The sequence below is a fragment of the Camelus ferus genome, chromosome 2 (assembly GCF_009834535.1).
Source record: "Camelus ferus isolate YT-003-E chromosome 2, BCGSAC_Cfer_1.0, whole genome shotgun sequence".
Lineage (NCBI taxonomy): Eukaryota > Metazoa > Chordata > Mammalia > Artiodactyla > Camelidae > Camelus > Camelus ferus.
Genome location: NC_045697.1, coordinates 107,509,266 through 107,525,063, shown reverse-complemented (window position 1 = coordinate 107,525,063; position 15,798 = coordinate 107,509,266). Strand labels below are relative to the sequence as shown.

The following is a 15,798-nucleotide window of genomic DNA, read 5'->3' as shown; positions in this document are numbered from 1 at the left end:
GTCTTTCTAAGTTTTCTACATAAACCCATTCTATAGATCAGTTTAGGTTGACTATAGAGGAAAGATATAAACTCAGAAAATACTTACTCTGGTTATTATTTCCTTGGTTCACTCAACATTTGCTTGTTGAACATGGTTATACATCAGAGCCGTAGTTCTCAACCTTTTTGTGTTAACATTTGAAGATCTGGCTAAAGATCCTGTTCTCACATGTTGCAGTAAATGCCTCGTTTCTTGGGTGGTGAGTTGACATGCCCTTTCCTCTTCTCAGAGCAAATGGTACATGCCTCTGTGTCATATAACATAACCCATAGCTGCATCTGATTAACATCACTGTATGCTGTTGTGTATGACATATGGTTTGAAATTCAGCAGCACACCAGTGAAGTTTCTACTGCTTATTGCTTGGGAATTACCAGAGACTTAACTTAAAAAGAGACAGGTTCTAAAGATACTGTACAATGAAAAATCTGTGAATAGGCAGAATAACCCCTGAAATTCCATAACTGACACTTACAGAACAGTGTTTGTTGCCAAATTAGGTGCCATGTTGGAGTCTAAAGCACCATCTCTTTTAAAAAAGGTGAAACTGGCCAGTTTTCCATCTACTTTTAGAAGAGAGTACTGTTCTTCATTGAGCACCAGATGCTCACCTGCTCATCAAGGTGACATTTTATATGAAAAATACCTATTATGAACATCAGACCCAGGCAGTTTTGGCAAGGTGTGCATACAAGGTATAACTGGGGATTGAAACTGACAGAACAAATCCAGAATCAAAATTATTTCTGAGGATTTGCTTATTAAGTAGATTGTAGGTGGAATCACCTGTACTATTCAAATGAATATTTGTTTCTCTCTGTGAGTAGGATGGAGTTTGTGGTTGTAAGTTGTGCATAATAATCGCAACTGAAATGGAAATAGTCAATTATTTGAATTTATAAGGTAAGGCTATGATAACGACAGAGCAGCTCAACTGGTGTTGGCAGGATAGCTCTAAAAGTTTCAGCCTCATGTAATTACGGACTACAGAAATTTGTGTATTGGAAAATAGGGTAGGAAATAGAACTAACATTTTCTGAGACATTAATATGTGCCAAGCACTGTGCTGTATATTTTATGTAGTTTTTTTCATTCAGTCTTAGTAACAAGCCAAAAGATGGGCAATAGTATCCACATATTGCAGATAAGAAACAATTCCAGCAAGTAAGTAAGTTGACTGAACTCAGACAAACAGGAAAGCAGGTCTCTGGCTGGCTCCCCATCCTGTACTTTCCCCACTGCAGTCCTGCTGGCCCGGAGGTACCTCGTGCATCCTGTTTGCTGTCTCTCTACCTGCCCTGCATATTCTCCATGTTCACACATATACTGTCAATAGAACTCATTTTACAAATGTTATAATAGGTAGAGTGTATTAATGAAACTCATTTAAATATGTATTAACTTTATTTGTCCTGAAACCAAGTATGTAGATAAAGGTTGCACATAGGATTTTCTTGTCTTTCAGAAACATTAAGTAGAAAAATACCTGATGTAACTTGATGTTATAGTATAGATTTCAGTGATTATAACTGAGCTGTCAATGGTGATGAAAGTTAGTGAACTCAGAACTCATATAACTTTTTGCCTAAAGTTTTTGGAATATTAATAGAAGTATGTTGTAGTTTTGTTATAGTTTTTAACTTTAGCAAAAGTCATTCTAATTGAATCTCAGTTAGTTTTTACACTAATCTTTATTTTCTAATTCTTAAGAAGGAATTCACCACCACCCCCCACCCCCACCATACCCAAATTTTAACTATGGAAGCTAATCAGAGTTTTATTTAATTTTTTTTATTGAGGTATAGTTGGTGTACAGTATTATATAAGTTTCAGGTGTACAATATAGTGATTCACAACTTCAAAGGTTATATTCCACTTACAGTTATTATAGCATAATGGCTATAATCCCTGCGTTGTAAAATAGATCCTCGTAGCTTAATTTTTTTTTAATCAGAGTTTTAGAACTAAAACGTAATTTGTTTTCATTAGTTTCAAGTAACTACACTTTTTTTTTTTTCCATTCCTCACAGTTTATCAGAGCTGGTCCTACGTATTGTGATGATGGTATTAACTTAGACACTTTTAAGATGGCATTGTAGCTTTACATTTGTCTCAGCAGTAAAATATTATTTACTAACTTATACTTTCTTCTCCCATTACATAATATTGCCTTAATCTAGCAGGTAATATAGGGTGATAAAAGTTTGACTGATGCACACCAAAGATGTAAGCACAGGTATTCTGGTTATTCTATAACACTATTGCTTTCTGTTTTGAGAATCAAATCAGAGTTGGCCCAAGGCTTTGTTTATAAAAGTACATGTAATGATCTTTTCCCTGAAATGCAGCAAGTCAAGCTTTATTGTAGTCCTGAAATAGGTATCATAAAAAAGTAGTACACATAATCCATGGTTTATAAACACCTAACTTAAAGGTTGTTTTCATAGAATGACTGACTTTTTATGTTCCTTCTTAGAAAGACTAATTTTTTCACCTGATATAGCCATAGTACCACTTTTCTAAAACTGTTCTTGGTACTAGAAATTTCTTTTACTTCTTTCTTCTCTTCTCATCACCGCCTTTGTCCTACTCCCTCACATCCACCCCCTCCACCCCCACCGCCAGCCTTCACATTTTATCCCACTGCTGTCACCATCAACTTGGCAGCCAGAAATGGAAAGCCAACTTCTCTCCCATCCACATAAATTCTATTACTCTGTTTTGTTGACATTAGCTTAGTGATTCAACTGAGGGCAGTTTGCCCCCCATGGGACATTTGGCAAAGTCTAGAGAGATTTTGGGTTGTTACAACTGCAGAGGGGTAGGGGGTGTGTGCTTTTGACATCTAACAGGTAGAGGCCAAGGATGCTGCTAATCACCCTGTAATACACAGGACACTCCCCTACTCCCACCCTTAACGAATGTCAGCAGTACCAAGGCTGAGGAAACCTGCGCTAGTTCTATTTAAGCATCAAACCTGTGTTTTCCTCATATCTCCCAGGGCTAAATTTAGACACGCCTCTTCCAGGCTCCCATAATACCTTATATAATATTTTTTTTCACACTTTTGTCAATAAGACTGCATACTTCTTGAGGGAAGAGGTTATTTATCTCCAACATTGGTGTCCCCAGTTTGTGGCAAAATGCCTTTACATAGTGAGAGCTCTATAAATGAATACATGCATGCGTGAATAAGACACCCTGGACTTCTCCAGTGCCTTTCTAGCATTTCCTTTCTAGCATTTCACTTTTATCTTTTTCCTACCTCTCCTCATTATTTATCTCATTAAGTATTAGTGTGTCAATACTATCATCCATATATTTAATTCCTAAAAATGTGGATGTCCCCACAATTCAAGACATATAATACCAGCACTCCAGGATTTATTCATAAACCCTTTTAAAAAGTCAAGCATCCCATAAACATCATGGCTGGTGAAGTGGTACCGGGAAAGCTGGACAGCCACGTGAAAATCAGTGAAATTAGAACACTCTAGCACACTATACACAAAAATAAACTCAAAATGGCTTAAAGACTTAAACATAAGACAGGACACCATAAAATTCCTAGAAGAGAACATAGGCAAAACTTTCTCTGACATGAATTATAGCAATGTTTTCTTAGGTCAGTCTCCCAAGGCAAAAGAAATAAAAGCAAAAAGAAACAAATGAGACCTAATCAAACTTATAAGCTTTTGCATAGCAAACGAAACCATCAACAAAATAAAAAGACAACCTACAGACTGGAAGAAAATATTTGAAAACAATGTGACTGACAAGGGCTTAATTTCCAGAATATACAAACAACTCATACAACTCAATTAAAAAAGAAAAAAAAGCCCAGTCAAAAACTGGGCAGAAGACTAAATAGACCTTTCTCCGAAGAAAATATACACATGGCCAATAGGCACATGAAAAGATGCTCAGCATCGCTAATTATTCAAGAAATTCAAATCAAAACTACAATGAAGTATCACCTCACACCGGTCAGAATGGCTATCAACAAAAAAGTCTACAAATAATAAATGTTGGACAGGATGTGAAGAAAAGTGAAACTTATACACTGTTAGTGGGGATATAAATTGGTGCAGCCACTATGGAGAACAGTATGGAGGTTCCTTAAAAAACTAAAAATAGAGTGACCATATGATCCAGCACTCCCACTCCTGGGCATATATCTGGAATTTGAAAAGATACATGCACCCCATTGTTCATAGCAGCACTGTTTACAATAGCCAAGACATGGAAGCAACCTAAATGTCCATCAACAGATGAATGGATGAAGATGATGTGGTATATTTATACAATAGAATATTAGCCATAAAAAGAATAAAATAATGCCATCTGCAGCAACATGGATGGACCTAGAGATGATCATATGAAGTGAAGTAAGACAGAGAAAGACAAATACCTTATGATATCACTTATACATGAAATCTAAAAAAATGATACAAATGAGCTTGTTTACAAAACAGAAACAGACTCACAGATATAGAAAACAAACTTATGGTTACTAAAGGGGGAAGGGAGGGAGGGATAAATTGGGAGTTTGGGATTAGCAGATATAAACTACTACACATAAACCAGATAAACAACAAGGTTATACTATATAGTACAGGGCACTATATTCAATATCTTTTAATAGATTATAGTGGGAAAGAATCTGAAAATGAGTATACATCTATGTGTGTGTGTGTGTATGCTGTACTGAATCACTGTGCTGTACACCAGAAATTAACACAACATTGTAAATCAACTATACTTCAAATTTTTAAAAAATCATGGCTGGTGCATACAGACCAGCTACAGTCAACAGTGCTTGTTCCAGAGAGGTCTCCAGACAAATTCCTACTTGCTTTTGAAACACTTTGCTGTCATATCCCTGACCCATGGATCTTAGTGTTTAATCTAGCTGGTCACGCCTGGCATCAACACTTCCCTCCACAGCATGTTCCCACATTCTTTGGCATGGCATTTGGGTTCCAATCCCTTATCTCTTACGATGGCTTCTTCATTTGCTGTGCTCAAACAAAGCTCAGCTGTCTCTTCACTCCCGACCTTTTGCACATGCTATCTGACACTGTCTCCTCAGAACATTTCCTCTTACACATTTTTCAGGTCTCAGTGAAGACCTGTATCACATGTTGGGAGTCTTTCCTCAGACCCCAAGATCAAATGATATATACCTTCTCTGCTTCCATAGCTCCTTGTGCCTACCCATATGTTCTGTTAATAGAAAATCAGTTGCACTATTTGTCTTTCTCACCAGGGTCAGAATCTGTGCTTTCAGAGCATTCCTGGTGCCTTGTACATATTACCCATCTGATAAGTACTGTTTGAAAGAATGGATGAAACAGAATACCTCTTCTAGCCTGAAAAAATCACACCAATCTAGTTAAAACTTTCTGTTGGGAGGTGGAGATTAATCCATACAAATGTTGAGAGCCTTTGGAGAAGGTTGTACAAGGGGATAAACTTTATATGCACTGGCGTGTTTATCAGCTTGACTAGAGGGCTGCACCTCTAGATCACATTGGTTTAACTCCTTGTTAAGCTAATGGCTTTATTGACTGGTTCTTTAATGTATGCTCATGCCCTTTATCGAGGATTTTTATAAAGAATGCATTTTAAAAAATATATTCAATTGTCTCTGCACATAGAAGGAACTCCAAAAACTGATGTGATGATGACAGTGGGCACTTGCAGGCATTGTTCTGATTTGTGTACCAAACACACCAAATCCAGCGACTCCTAGATTTGTGAAAATCGTTTTGCCTCACCAAGGGGAGGAGTGGGGGGTGAATTTACAGTTGGAAACAAGCTGCTTTTTTGAAAGTTGTATAAATATTTTTTAGACTCTGTCATCTTATGATAAATAAAACATAATCCAAAATGTAAAGAAAGATTGGACTTCCCTAGATGAGATTAAGAATGATCATTGTGCTTTGTTGTCATTGTTGACAACAGTGCAGTGTTGTATCTGCCAACCTTTGTTTTGCTCATCCCTGTATCTGCATAGTCTGCATGAAAGTCTGACGTGATATTTGAGGGGCCAGCTTTATGCCTAGGGGTATTTGCCTACCTATTGAACTTTGTGGAGCATCCGGAAACTTTTACCCAACTACCCAAGCGTGAATTATGGACTTTTGGACTATAATCAGATGGTACTGAATTCACATCTGGCTCTGCCACTTACCAGCTGTGTGACTGCAGCCCTAACCTCTAAGCCTCAGTTCCTCCTCATTTTCAAAATGGATTGTGTGTTTGGCACACAAAATAATAAGCTGTTCTCATCATCTTCGTCGCTGAAATCTCATCATTAGAAATTCATTATGTTAAGAAACATTTTTTTAAAATGCAGTTTTCTTTCCTAAAACCACCTTCTTTACAACTAAGTAAAGTTATATGCAAACACAGTGAGTGACCTTACAGCACAGCCCGAGAAGGGCCACTGGGGGAGAGTGGACGAAGGGACAGAAGGAAGACGGATCATCAGGCAGTCAGATCTGAGACAGTTCTGTCTTGACCCTGGCTTTTGGTTCTCCTCCTCAGTATCTGAAAGCCATTTCCCCAACCTTTTATTTCCCTTCTGGAAGTTTCTTTGACTCTTATACTCTGGAGCAGGTTTATCTGCCACACCAGGAACAAGGGCACCTGATAATAGAGCAGCAGCGCTTGAAGAGCAGAAGGCAAAAGATCTGGGTCAGCTCTGTCAAGAGCCGGGACACGGGCTTCTACATTTAGCATGGAGCAGAGATGCAGTTTCACAGCCCTTTGTTTGGTCGTGAAGGGGCCTGAGCTCAGGTTCCATCTGAACAGCAGAAATCGGAAGAAAGCCAAGTGAATTTCAAAGAAAAAAGTCTTTTAAAAACAGAAACTGCTAGGCCTACTATCTATATCAGACCCCAAAATGAGAAGCCATCAAGGGTTGTATGTACCAGATGCTTTGTGATGCCCCTAAAGACTATGCACAAACGTGAATCATGCTAACAGCAGCTCACATTTATTTAACCCACACTTCCTTCCAGGCACTATGTCACATACGTATTAATGGATTCTCCCTCTGACTCCTCACAACGACCTCATGAAGGAAGTAGGTTATCCTTGCTTTTATGTGAGGAAACCAGGGGCCTTGGAGAAGCTAAGTAATTTAACTTGCACAAAGTCATACCAGCTGGCAAGCAGAGGCACCAGAAGTGAATGTGGGCTGTTGGATCCAGAACAAGGTCTGCTGCCCCCTCCTCTGATCAGGGGTTGTGTGGCTGCATCTACTGCCCCCTGGTGGCCATCTGGTTTGGCTGTTCCCAGCTGAGACATGAGCCTGAGCTCACGCTGAGGGAGGACTTCCGTCTGTAAGGTTTTCTCTTAAGACTGTGGAGTGGTTCCTTCACCTGTAGCCTGGGCTCTGCAGAAAGATGGGCATGAAGGGTCATCTTCAGAACCACGGTTTTTGCAAATCCTCAGCTACATTTGACATACAGAAATTCTATGCACCGCACAGCCTGGAGGCTTCTCCAGCATCTCCCAAAACTGTTTCCCATTGAGACGTACTTAACCATGGGCCTCCTTTTTCATTCTACCTTCCACAAACTCTATCAACCTCTGAAGGAGAACTGGAAACTTTATAGAGTTTGGGAAATGCCGTTATAGACATAAGATGTTGGTTGCTTGGTTGCTTGGTTGGTTTGTAAATCTAACCTAAAAATGATGCTGCAAGTCTTGAGAATTGTAGAACCTGAGCTGACCTCAGTCAAAATTCTATTTTGTGCCAAGGTTTCCAACCCCACACGCAACTTTTATTAAAGTATAACATACAGAGAAGTACACGAAGTGTACAGCTCAATGAATTATCTCATCTACTCAGCACCCTGGACGGCCGCCCTGTGTTAGTTTCCTGGGGCCGCCGTAACGAAGTACCACACACTAGGTGACTTATAGTGACAGAAATTAATGTCTCACAGCTCTGGAGTCTAGAAGTCTGAAACCCAGTCTGTCAGCGGGGTCCTGCTTCCTCTGAAAGCCGCAGGGGAGTCCGTCCTTGCCTCTTCTTGGCTTCTGGGGCCAGTGGGCCGTCGGCGGCATTCCTTGGCCTGCAGCCACATCACTCCCATCCTCCTGCCTCTGACATCACGTGGCACTGCCCCTGTGTATCTCTGTCTCCACATGGTCTTCCAAGTACACCAGTCACGTTAGAACTAGAGGCCCACCCTACTCTAGTATGACTTTCTCTTTACTGTAGAAATTATATCTGTATTGACCCTGTTTCCAAATAAGGTCACATGCTGAAGTACTAGAGCTGAGGGCTTCAACGTGTCTTTTTTGGAGGGGGAGCAATTCAACCCAAACGCCCCCCACCGTGTTCCGCCCCAGTCAGTACGCCTGTCTCCTTCACAGAGGTAGCAGTGTGACGACATCCCATCAAATCAGTGGTACTGAGTAAGGAGACTACTGAATGGAGACATTCAATAAAATCTCTTATATTCTTCCTGGACACATAGGAGGCTGGCTTTTGGCTCTAAGTACTGACTCTAATCCTTTTAATTACTGTACCTGCGTCAACATAATATTAACACATGGAGTCTCTCCACTTTTGCACCAAGAAGTTTCCTCTGAAAACTTCGGTCCACCTGCTTGTGTTTTAGTGCTGTTACCTATTCTATATTACCTTATACTAAATTTTTTTTCAGGTAGTTGTTTACAGAAAGCCTTTAAAAACTTTTTTTTTTATTTAAAAAAAAGTGTTGCTGAAAATATCTATATTTTATATTACGGTCCTAGCTTCATGATACTGAAGACCACTTGCAGCTTAATTTTTTCTTGTCTGTCAGAACAGTATGTTCTAAAGGGTCCCTCTCATAAAATAAACTATGTATCATTGTATCTTCCTGAAGTTTTTTCTTATCTACCTAAGGAACAGCAAGAGGATTTATCCAGATGACCATAAGCATAGATTTTAAAAGAGCATAAATTCAAAAATAAGTATAAAATTTAAAAGAGCATTCTGAAAAAAAATGAAGAATTTTATAAACAAGTTTTCTTTCTAAATCATATCATTAAACTTTCATGGTTACGTATTTTTTCTAAATGATTCCAAAAATAATTATTCCATCTGTTCTGAATAAAGACAAAAATCAGATGAACAAACAGCCTCACAAACTAGTAACATTAACCTTTGCAGCTGGTGAGTTTTGACCAATGAGTAAGTTGAGGCTCAGAAGGGTTCTGTTACTTGCCCAAGGTCACACAGTCGGAGGCAGCCAGGACCAACCAGCTATTGAACAAAAGTTGAAGCAGGCAAAAGATTTTTTTTAGGTGGTGATGTTTTTAATTCTGATCTTAGGGAGGAATGCTGTTGGTCCTTTAGGTCAAATTGATTATAAAAGTGATCTATTTTGATCTGATAAGAGAAGGCAGGAATTCTGATGTCAAACACAAAAGAGATATAAAGGGTCAGAATTCTTTTGAGCACCATATAATTGCTACCTGACTTCCAGTGGTGTCCACTGGAAGACTCAGTATGTAGGAAGCTGTGAAAGCAATTTTAAATTTACATGCAGACTCACTTCACCAGCCTCCTCAGTTCCCATAAAGCATATTAAATACCAAAGGCAATTTTAAAGATTCTTAAATTCGTGTCTTGTAAATAGGATAGACCAAACTTGCTGCTTGGTGCCATTTGAGTCCCCAGAATGACCTGGCATTATAAATGATCCTTCTTTAAAAGGATTAATGAGTGTGTAACAGCTTTTCTTTCTTTTTTTTTTTTCTAGCCAAGGACCCTTGTCATCCATTAGAGCAGTAATCAAGAGATGTAAGTTTGTTTTTTCCTGCTTTGTATTTTCCTCTGTAATAATTTAAAGTGATGATTTAGATTTCCAGCAAGTGGCTGTATTTGATGAATCTTACAAAGAATCAGATGAGTAGCTTCTCCTAAGGAGTAATAAACCATCTTACACAAGCAGCTAGTTTTTCAACATTCTTTTCAATTTTCATTTATTGATAAGCCAGTTCCTCAGAATAATATTTCTCTCCTAAAGAACTAAGCTGTTTTTTAAAAAGCCCTGTAATCACCACAATAAAAGTGTTAAAAAAAAAACAAACAAACCTGTATTACCTAGTCAGTTTTAGTGATCTAATGTTAAGTTGTATGTAACCATTTTCTATAGTTAAGAGACATCTGATAGGTTTCAAAAATATCAAGCCCCATCCCTTTTTATTCACTTGCTTCCAGTATCTAACTGTATAAATGTTTATTTTATTTTATTAAATATCCCAATATTTGACTATATAAATGCTTGTGGAGACTGGCTCACACTTCCACCACATGCATGATAGAAGTGCTACAACAGAATTCTCTCTAACATGGTGCATTCATACTTTCTTACTTTACCTCTTTAAAGCTTTAAAGCTTTTGGTGGCAGGATTTCAACATTCTTTTTAATAAAAGGCTCTGCAAACATCCTTTTTCCAAATAGAACTTGGATTACCTGTTATAAAAAAAAAAATAAGAAAGGGATTTTAAATGTTCTTCACATTATTTGAGCTGAGGTCACCACCCTGAGGAGAATGTATCCTATTTTTAGAAACATAACTTACACTATTTAGCATGAATTTAGGGTATCCACAGGTGTGAAGAGCATGCATTTGAGCCATTGCAGTGAAACATTTGCAAGGTGGCAGTACAGAGGGGTGTTCCACGCTTCCCCACGTTTAGTTGTTGGTTGGAGGCGGTGAATTATAAAGGTGTGGCAATGCCACAGTGTATGTTAATGAGAATTCATCTGTGAACATGAACAATTCATGACGGCTTTACGTGACTAAGAGCTCATGAGGGGAAGTGGGGAGAAGGAGCAGGGAAGGAATTTAAAAAGGAAACTAGGGCTTGGAAATTAGGCAAGAATTTCTTGCTGAAGATGTAATTTGGAGTAATTAAGGTTATAGACAAAGCCCTGGGAGTAGCTAAATATTTAGGGAGAAAGGGCTGAGAACAGAGAAGGGTGACAAAAGACAGAATCTTAGGAAACATGGATGACTGAGGTCAAGCGGTGCCTTTCAGCTTCAATAGGGTAAAAGAGGCAAGACCGGAAAACCCAGCACCAGCCCTGCTGGGGAGGAGGGCCTCCTCTCATGGGGTCCTGTTTGCTGGCTCCTGCCTTTGTTCTCTGGCTTCTCACCTCTCCTCCCTCTTGGGTTTCGGGACCTCTTTGTTGGGGATTATAATCTGTGACTTCCCGTAGATCTTCCACGATGGATCCTGCTTACCCCTTGCCCCCTGTGCTGTGCAAGGCTTAAGAGAAGGCAGCTAAGGAGTAGTGGATCAAAAAGGCAGAGAAAGAATGATCGGAGTCAAAGAAAACTAGGAGACAGCCGTGTGTTAGAGGTCAAGGGAGGAGAGGTTTTCAAAAAGAATGAGCGAACCACAGATAGCTCTTAATGCTGCAGTAGGTGAGGTGACAGGTTGCTGAGAATAGGTCATTGTGTGTGGCACTTAGGAGGTCAGCAGTGACCTTTAAGCAGGCGGTTTCAGGAGAACATTGAGGTTGGAAGCCACACTTCATTTCAACAATGAATGGAACACGTGAGGTTTGGACACTGGGGTAGGCGACTCTCTTATGAAATTTGCTGATAAACAGGACAAGGGAGGCCTGAGAAGGAAGAAGGGTCAAGCAGAGAGTAGATCTGACCGTGTTTATAGGGTGAGGAAGCCTGGCAACGTTTGTAGGCCGCGGGGAAGGAGCCAGTGGAGAGGCCGGACTGGAGCAGGAGAGGAGAGGAAATGGTGAAGCAGGGTCCCTGCAGGCAGAGGGAGGAGGAGGTGAAACAAAGGGAAACTTTGAGCTGTCTTTAAAAACAGATAATAACCCAGTTGTCTTAATTCTTACATGTCACTCACTTTGTGTACAGAGTGAAGGGTTTATTGGCTGCATTAACCCCTGATGTTCACGCAGTAAGGCCAAACAGCCCACACAAACACAGAACGGGGAATAGCTGTGTCTTCACCCCCCTTATCCCCCCTTTGCCCCTTCTGTAAGAAATGTTGTGAGCAAATTTTGTCTTGCTCAACGCACTGAAATGTTTGCTTTACTATCCCAGACTCTGTCATCTGTCCTTAGCAGGGAAGAAGACTATCACATTTGAAAGCAATATTCCATAACTGATCATGTTTTAAATTCTGTCATAATGATTCTTGTTCCAGTCGAGGCTTGAGATCCTTCTTTTTGTATTCGTTCTGGAAAGCCTGAAATATTTTGGGTAACGATTTTAAATGTGTTCTAATTGGATATACCTGGTAGGTCAGGCTTTTCCTTTCATTGACTTTTTAAGAGAAAATTATTCTGTGAAATTCAGATTTAGCTAATAGTCATTGCCAACTGTGAGTTGGGAACTGTCCCCTTACATTATAAAATAGTGCTCTGCATGGTGGATGTTTATCCCACTTTACAGATGGCAGGGACACCGTGTGCCAGAGGTTAAGTGGCCTCACAAGGTGGATCTGAGATGTGAGCCTAGGCCTCCTGACTCCAAGGCCATTTTCAGCTTTCCGCTCCAGGGATGTTGTTGTTGTCATGCCAGAAGCCTCCAGCTCATACCCTGTCCCAAGCAAATGTATTTAATGAGTTGTTTTTACCATTGTGATTTTCATTGGTAAGAACTATAACAAGGATGCCTGTAGTATAATAATCCTTCTATGTCTTTATTTCTTCTGACCATCATCTAATTGATAATTTCGAATTATTTAGAATTAAGACTAGCATCCAGCTCTCCTGGCTCCACAAGGAGTCTAACTGCTTCAAGAAGCAAACTGCTCCCAGCCCTTCCCATAGTGAGCTGTGTGAGGTGGGATAATTCACTGACCTTCTCTGATCTTAGTCTCCTCATCTGTCAGGTTGGAGCAGGATGATCACTGAGGGTCCTTCCAGGCTTACAGTCCTATGGAAACTTAGGAAAATTCTTTATTAGTGCTAATACTGCAAATCCAGATCTCAATCTTTTATAAACAGCTGAATATGAATTTGTCTTATATTTAGAATTTAAACATATGAACTAGGAAAGTTTGAAAATAATTCTGTAAAATGATATAACTTTCATCTAAAGTATCGCCTTTATTCTGTGGCCTTAATCCAAAATGCATGGAGGACTGGCAGTTTGTGGCACGGGTTAAAAGGAGCATGTTGGCCTATGTGGTCGAAGATTTGACTCTCCTGGCAACACCTACATCAAATCTGTTTAATCTGGGAAAGTGAGAATGAGATTAGGCAGATAGTTGAGAAATTAGCAGGAAGAGTGTGAGATGCTCTGTGAAAATCTAAAGGATTTCTAGCTGTTAAACTTGTTCAATCCTGACAAAAAGTACCAATCACTCTGTAAGGATCAAGAGAGAAAAGAGATTTCCAAGATGAGTGAACGTGAGAAAAAAAATTTTAAATTCGGAGCAGCAGAGGGGAGAGTAGTGATAGTCCACAGATGTGCAGAGAACTCTATGACTAGGAGACCTTCTCTCCCCTCATTCAGCTACATCCAGAGTGGGACTTCCACTCTGCTAACCGGGGACGCTGTTACTAATGCCTCTGGTGTGAAGGGGCTGAATCAAGTGAAAAGCCACTGATTTAAAAGATGTAAATTGTCTTCTGAATTACCTTTTAAATATTATTCATACTTGAAAATTGATCCCTGTTGAAGTAGCAGATTGATTTTGCAAAAATGGGTTTTAGATTTTTTTTTTTTCACTGTTGTTAAAAACTGTAGGAAATTTTCTTTTTTTACTGTGGTTATGTGTGTGGACATATCTTCACTTGCAACATATTTCTTTACTCTCTGAAACTATGTTTCATCAACCTTTCCTTTCCATCGAAGTGCAGAGTGGGGAGAAACAGTGGCATGGCAAGACAGTTTTGCTCCTGAATTCCTGTTAGAATTTACGCAACTGGGTTCACTCTTTTTTCTCCCTTTCCTCTTCTGTAACCCCTTCTTTTTTTCCCTTAGCACTCATGAATAGTGCACAGCAAAATGCCCCGTGGAAGAGGTATGTTTGTAATAATAACATGACGGCTTTTAAAAGTGCTGTGTCTGCTGATTCTGCTTTAGTGATGATGGTAATGTGATTGTAGCACACTCGGTGAGCCTCTAACTTAATGAAACCATTCTTACAAATCAGCTGTGCCACTCAGAGCTAAAGCCTCTCTGTCTTCTTTTATTCTGATAGATAAAATGCACCTTGACTTGGTTTAACTCTTGATAAAAATGTACCAATCAAGCCAGAACATCCTCCAACTCAAGATCCAGGGGTTTGGGTTTCAGATGTTGAGTTTGCTTTGCTAACCTCACGTAGGTTCCACTGCCACAGCTCCAGCCCCAGCCTAACTTTTATCCCCACCTGCCATCTCCACCCCAGCCTCCCCAGTCTTGGCAGTCTCCTTGTTCAGAGAGAGCCAGAAGTTAATAGGAAGAAGAAAGAGAAAATTCATACCTTCAACCTTTTTGAATCAGAAGAATTGATAGAGTATTGGAGAGATACGAAGGTAGAAATAGTTTATATCTAAAACAAACTCCCTTTTGTCCACAAATCTTTACAGTATAGTATTTGAAGACTTTTTATAAGATATCCTTGGAATGTGCTCCTTAAAATAGGGATACTTTTCTGTATTACACTTATATGTAAATATGTGACCCCATATGTGACGTATTAAGACATAATTTTAAAATAAATTATGTCTGATTGTTGTATGATTAAGATATAATTTTAAAATAAAATTTGGAAAAAATTTAAACCATCTAGATTTTTGAGTTCGAGGTTTAAGGGAAAAGTTAGTGCTGAATGTACAATAATACTGTCTGCTAGAAACATGTTTATAAAAGAGATTTGAATACTTTTTGCATTTATTATTATACTCTCTTAATTTAAGCAATGAAACAACTTAAAGCTTGTAAAACTCCAGGAAAATTAAAAAGTAGATGAAAATTTGACCACATCCACTCTCTTTACAGTAGAGTTATAAACAAACATTACAAAAGTAGAGTCACATGGATTAGAAGAGACACTTAAAATTTTTTTCTGCCCATTGTTAATTCATGTCATCATAATGCTCTCACCATGCAGTTTCTATTTAATAGCTGTCTTCTTTTCTCTGTTCATTCTTCAGCTTATTTTCAGAACCACAGAATGTGCTTTGGGGAGTTTTTGAAATCTGTCTTTTTTCATGCAATTCAAATATATCCCTGTAATTAACTTTAGGCCATATGAAAAGATCCTTTTGATTTGCTTTTCTACTTAAGGGTGTTAAAATTCATACATTCTATCTGATGTCAAGTATAAGCTAACTTTTTCCAATAGTATATCATATAAAAATTTAAACCTCTATTGAATGTACTAATTTTGTACTATATCAGTTAATTTTTTCTTTTATAGCTTCTCGGACTTCTATTCAGAGTGAGCTTCATCGAGATAGGAGGTATGATTCTGTTTATAATAGAAGACATATATTCTGATAATTGTGAAGTAAAATTGTGTCATCAGTTAGCAAGTTAAATATTTCTCTCATAAGCAGTGTATTACAGTGTCCTGCCTCATTGATACGTTTTATGAATTTGTCTATAAGTTTAAATGATGAAGATTTTGCTTGAGAGAAGCAGCAGCACAAGCTTGATAATGCCCTTTTGACAGTAATTATTTATTGCACTCAATTTCCAAATGTTTACTGAGCAATTGCTATATGGAAAGCATTGTTGTGGTTGCTGCAGAGAAATGCTTTAGACCTC

At 38.9% G+C, this 15,798-nt stretch overlaps 1 protein-coding gene across 1 annotated transcript in view; it reads left to right on the top strand.

Annotated features, from left to right (window-relative positions):
- Positions 1–15,798, top strand: part of SH3D19 (SH3 domain containing 19) — a 156,186-nt gene that overhangs the window by 98,651 nt on the left and 41,737 nt on the right. The window contains 2 exon segments of the mRNA XM_032464784.1: positions 9,813–9,853; positions 15,449–15,491. Coding sequence (XP_032320675.1) covers positions 9,813–9,853; positions 15,449–15,491 — 84 coding nt within the window.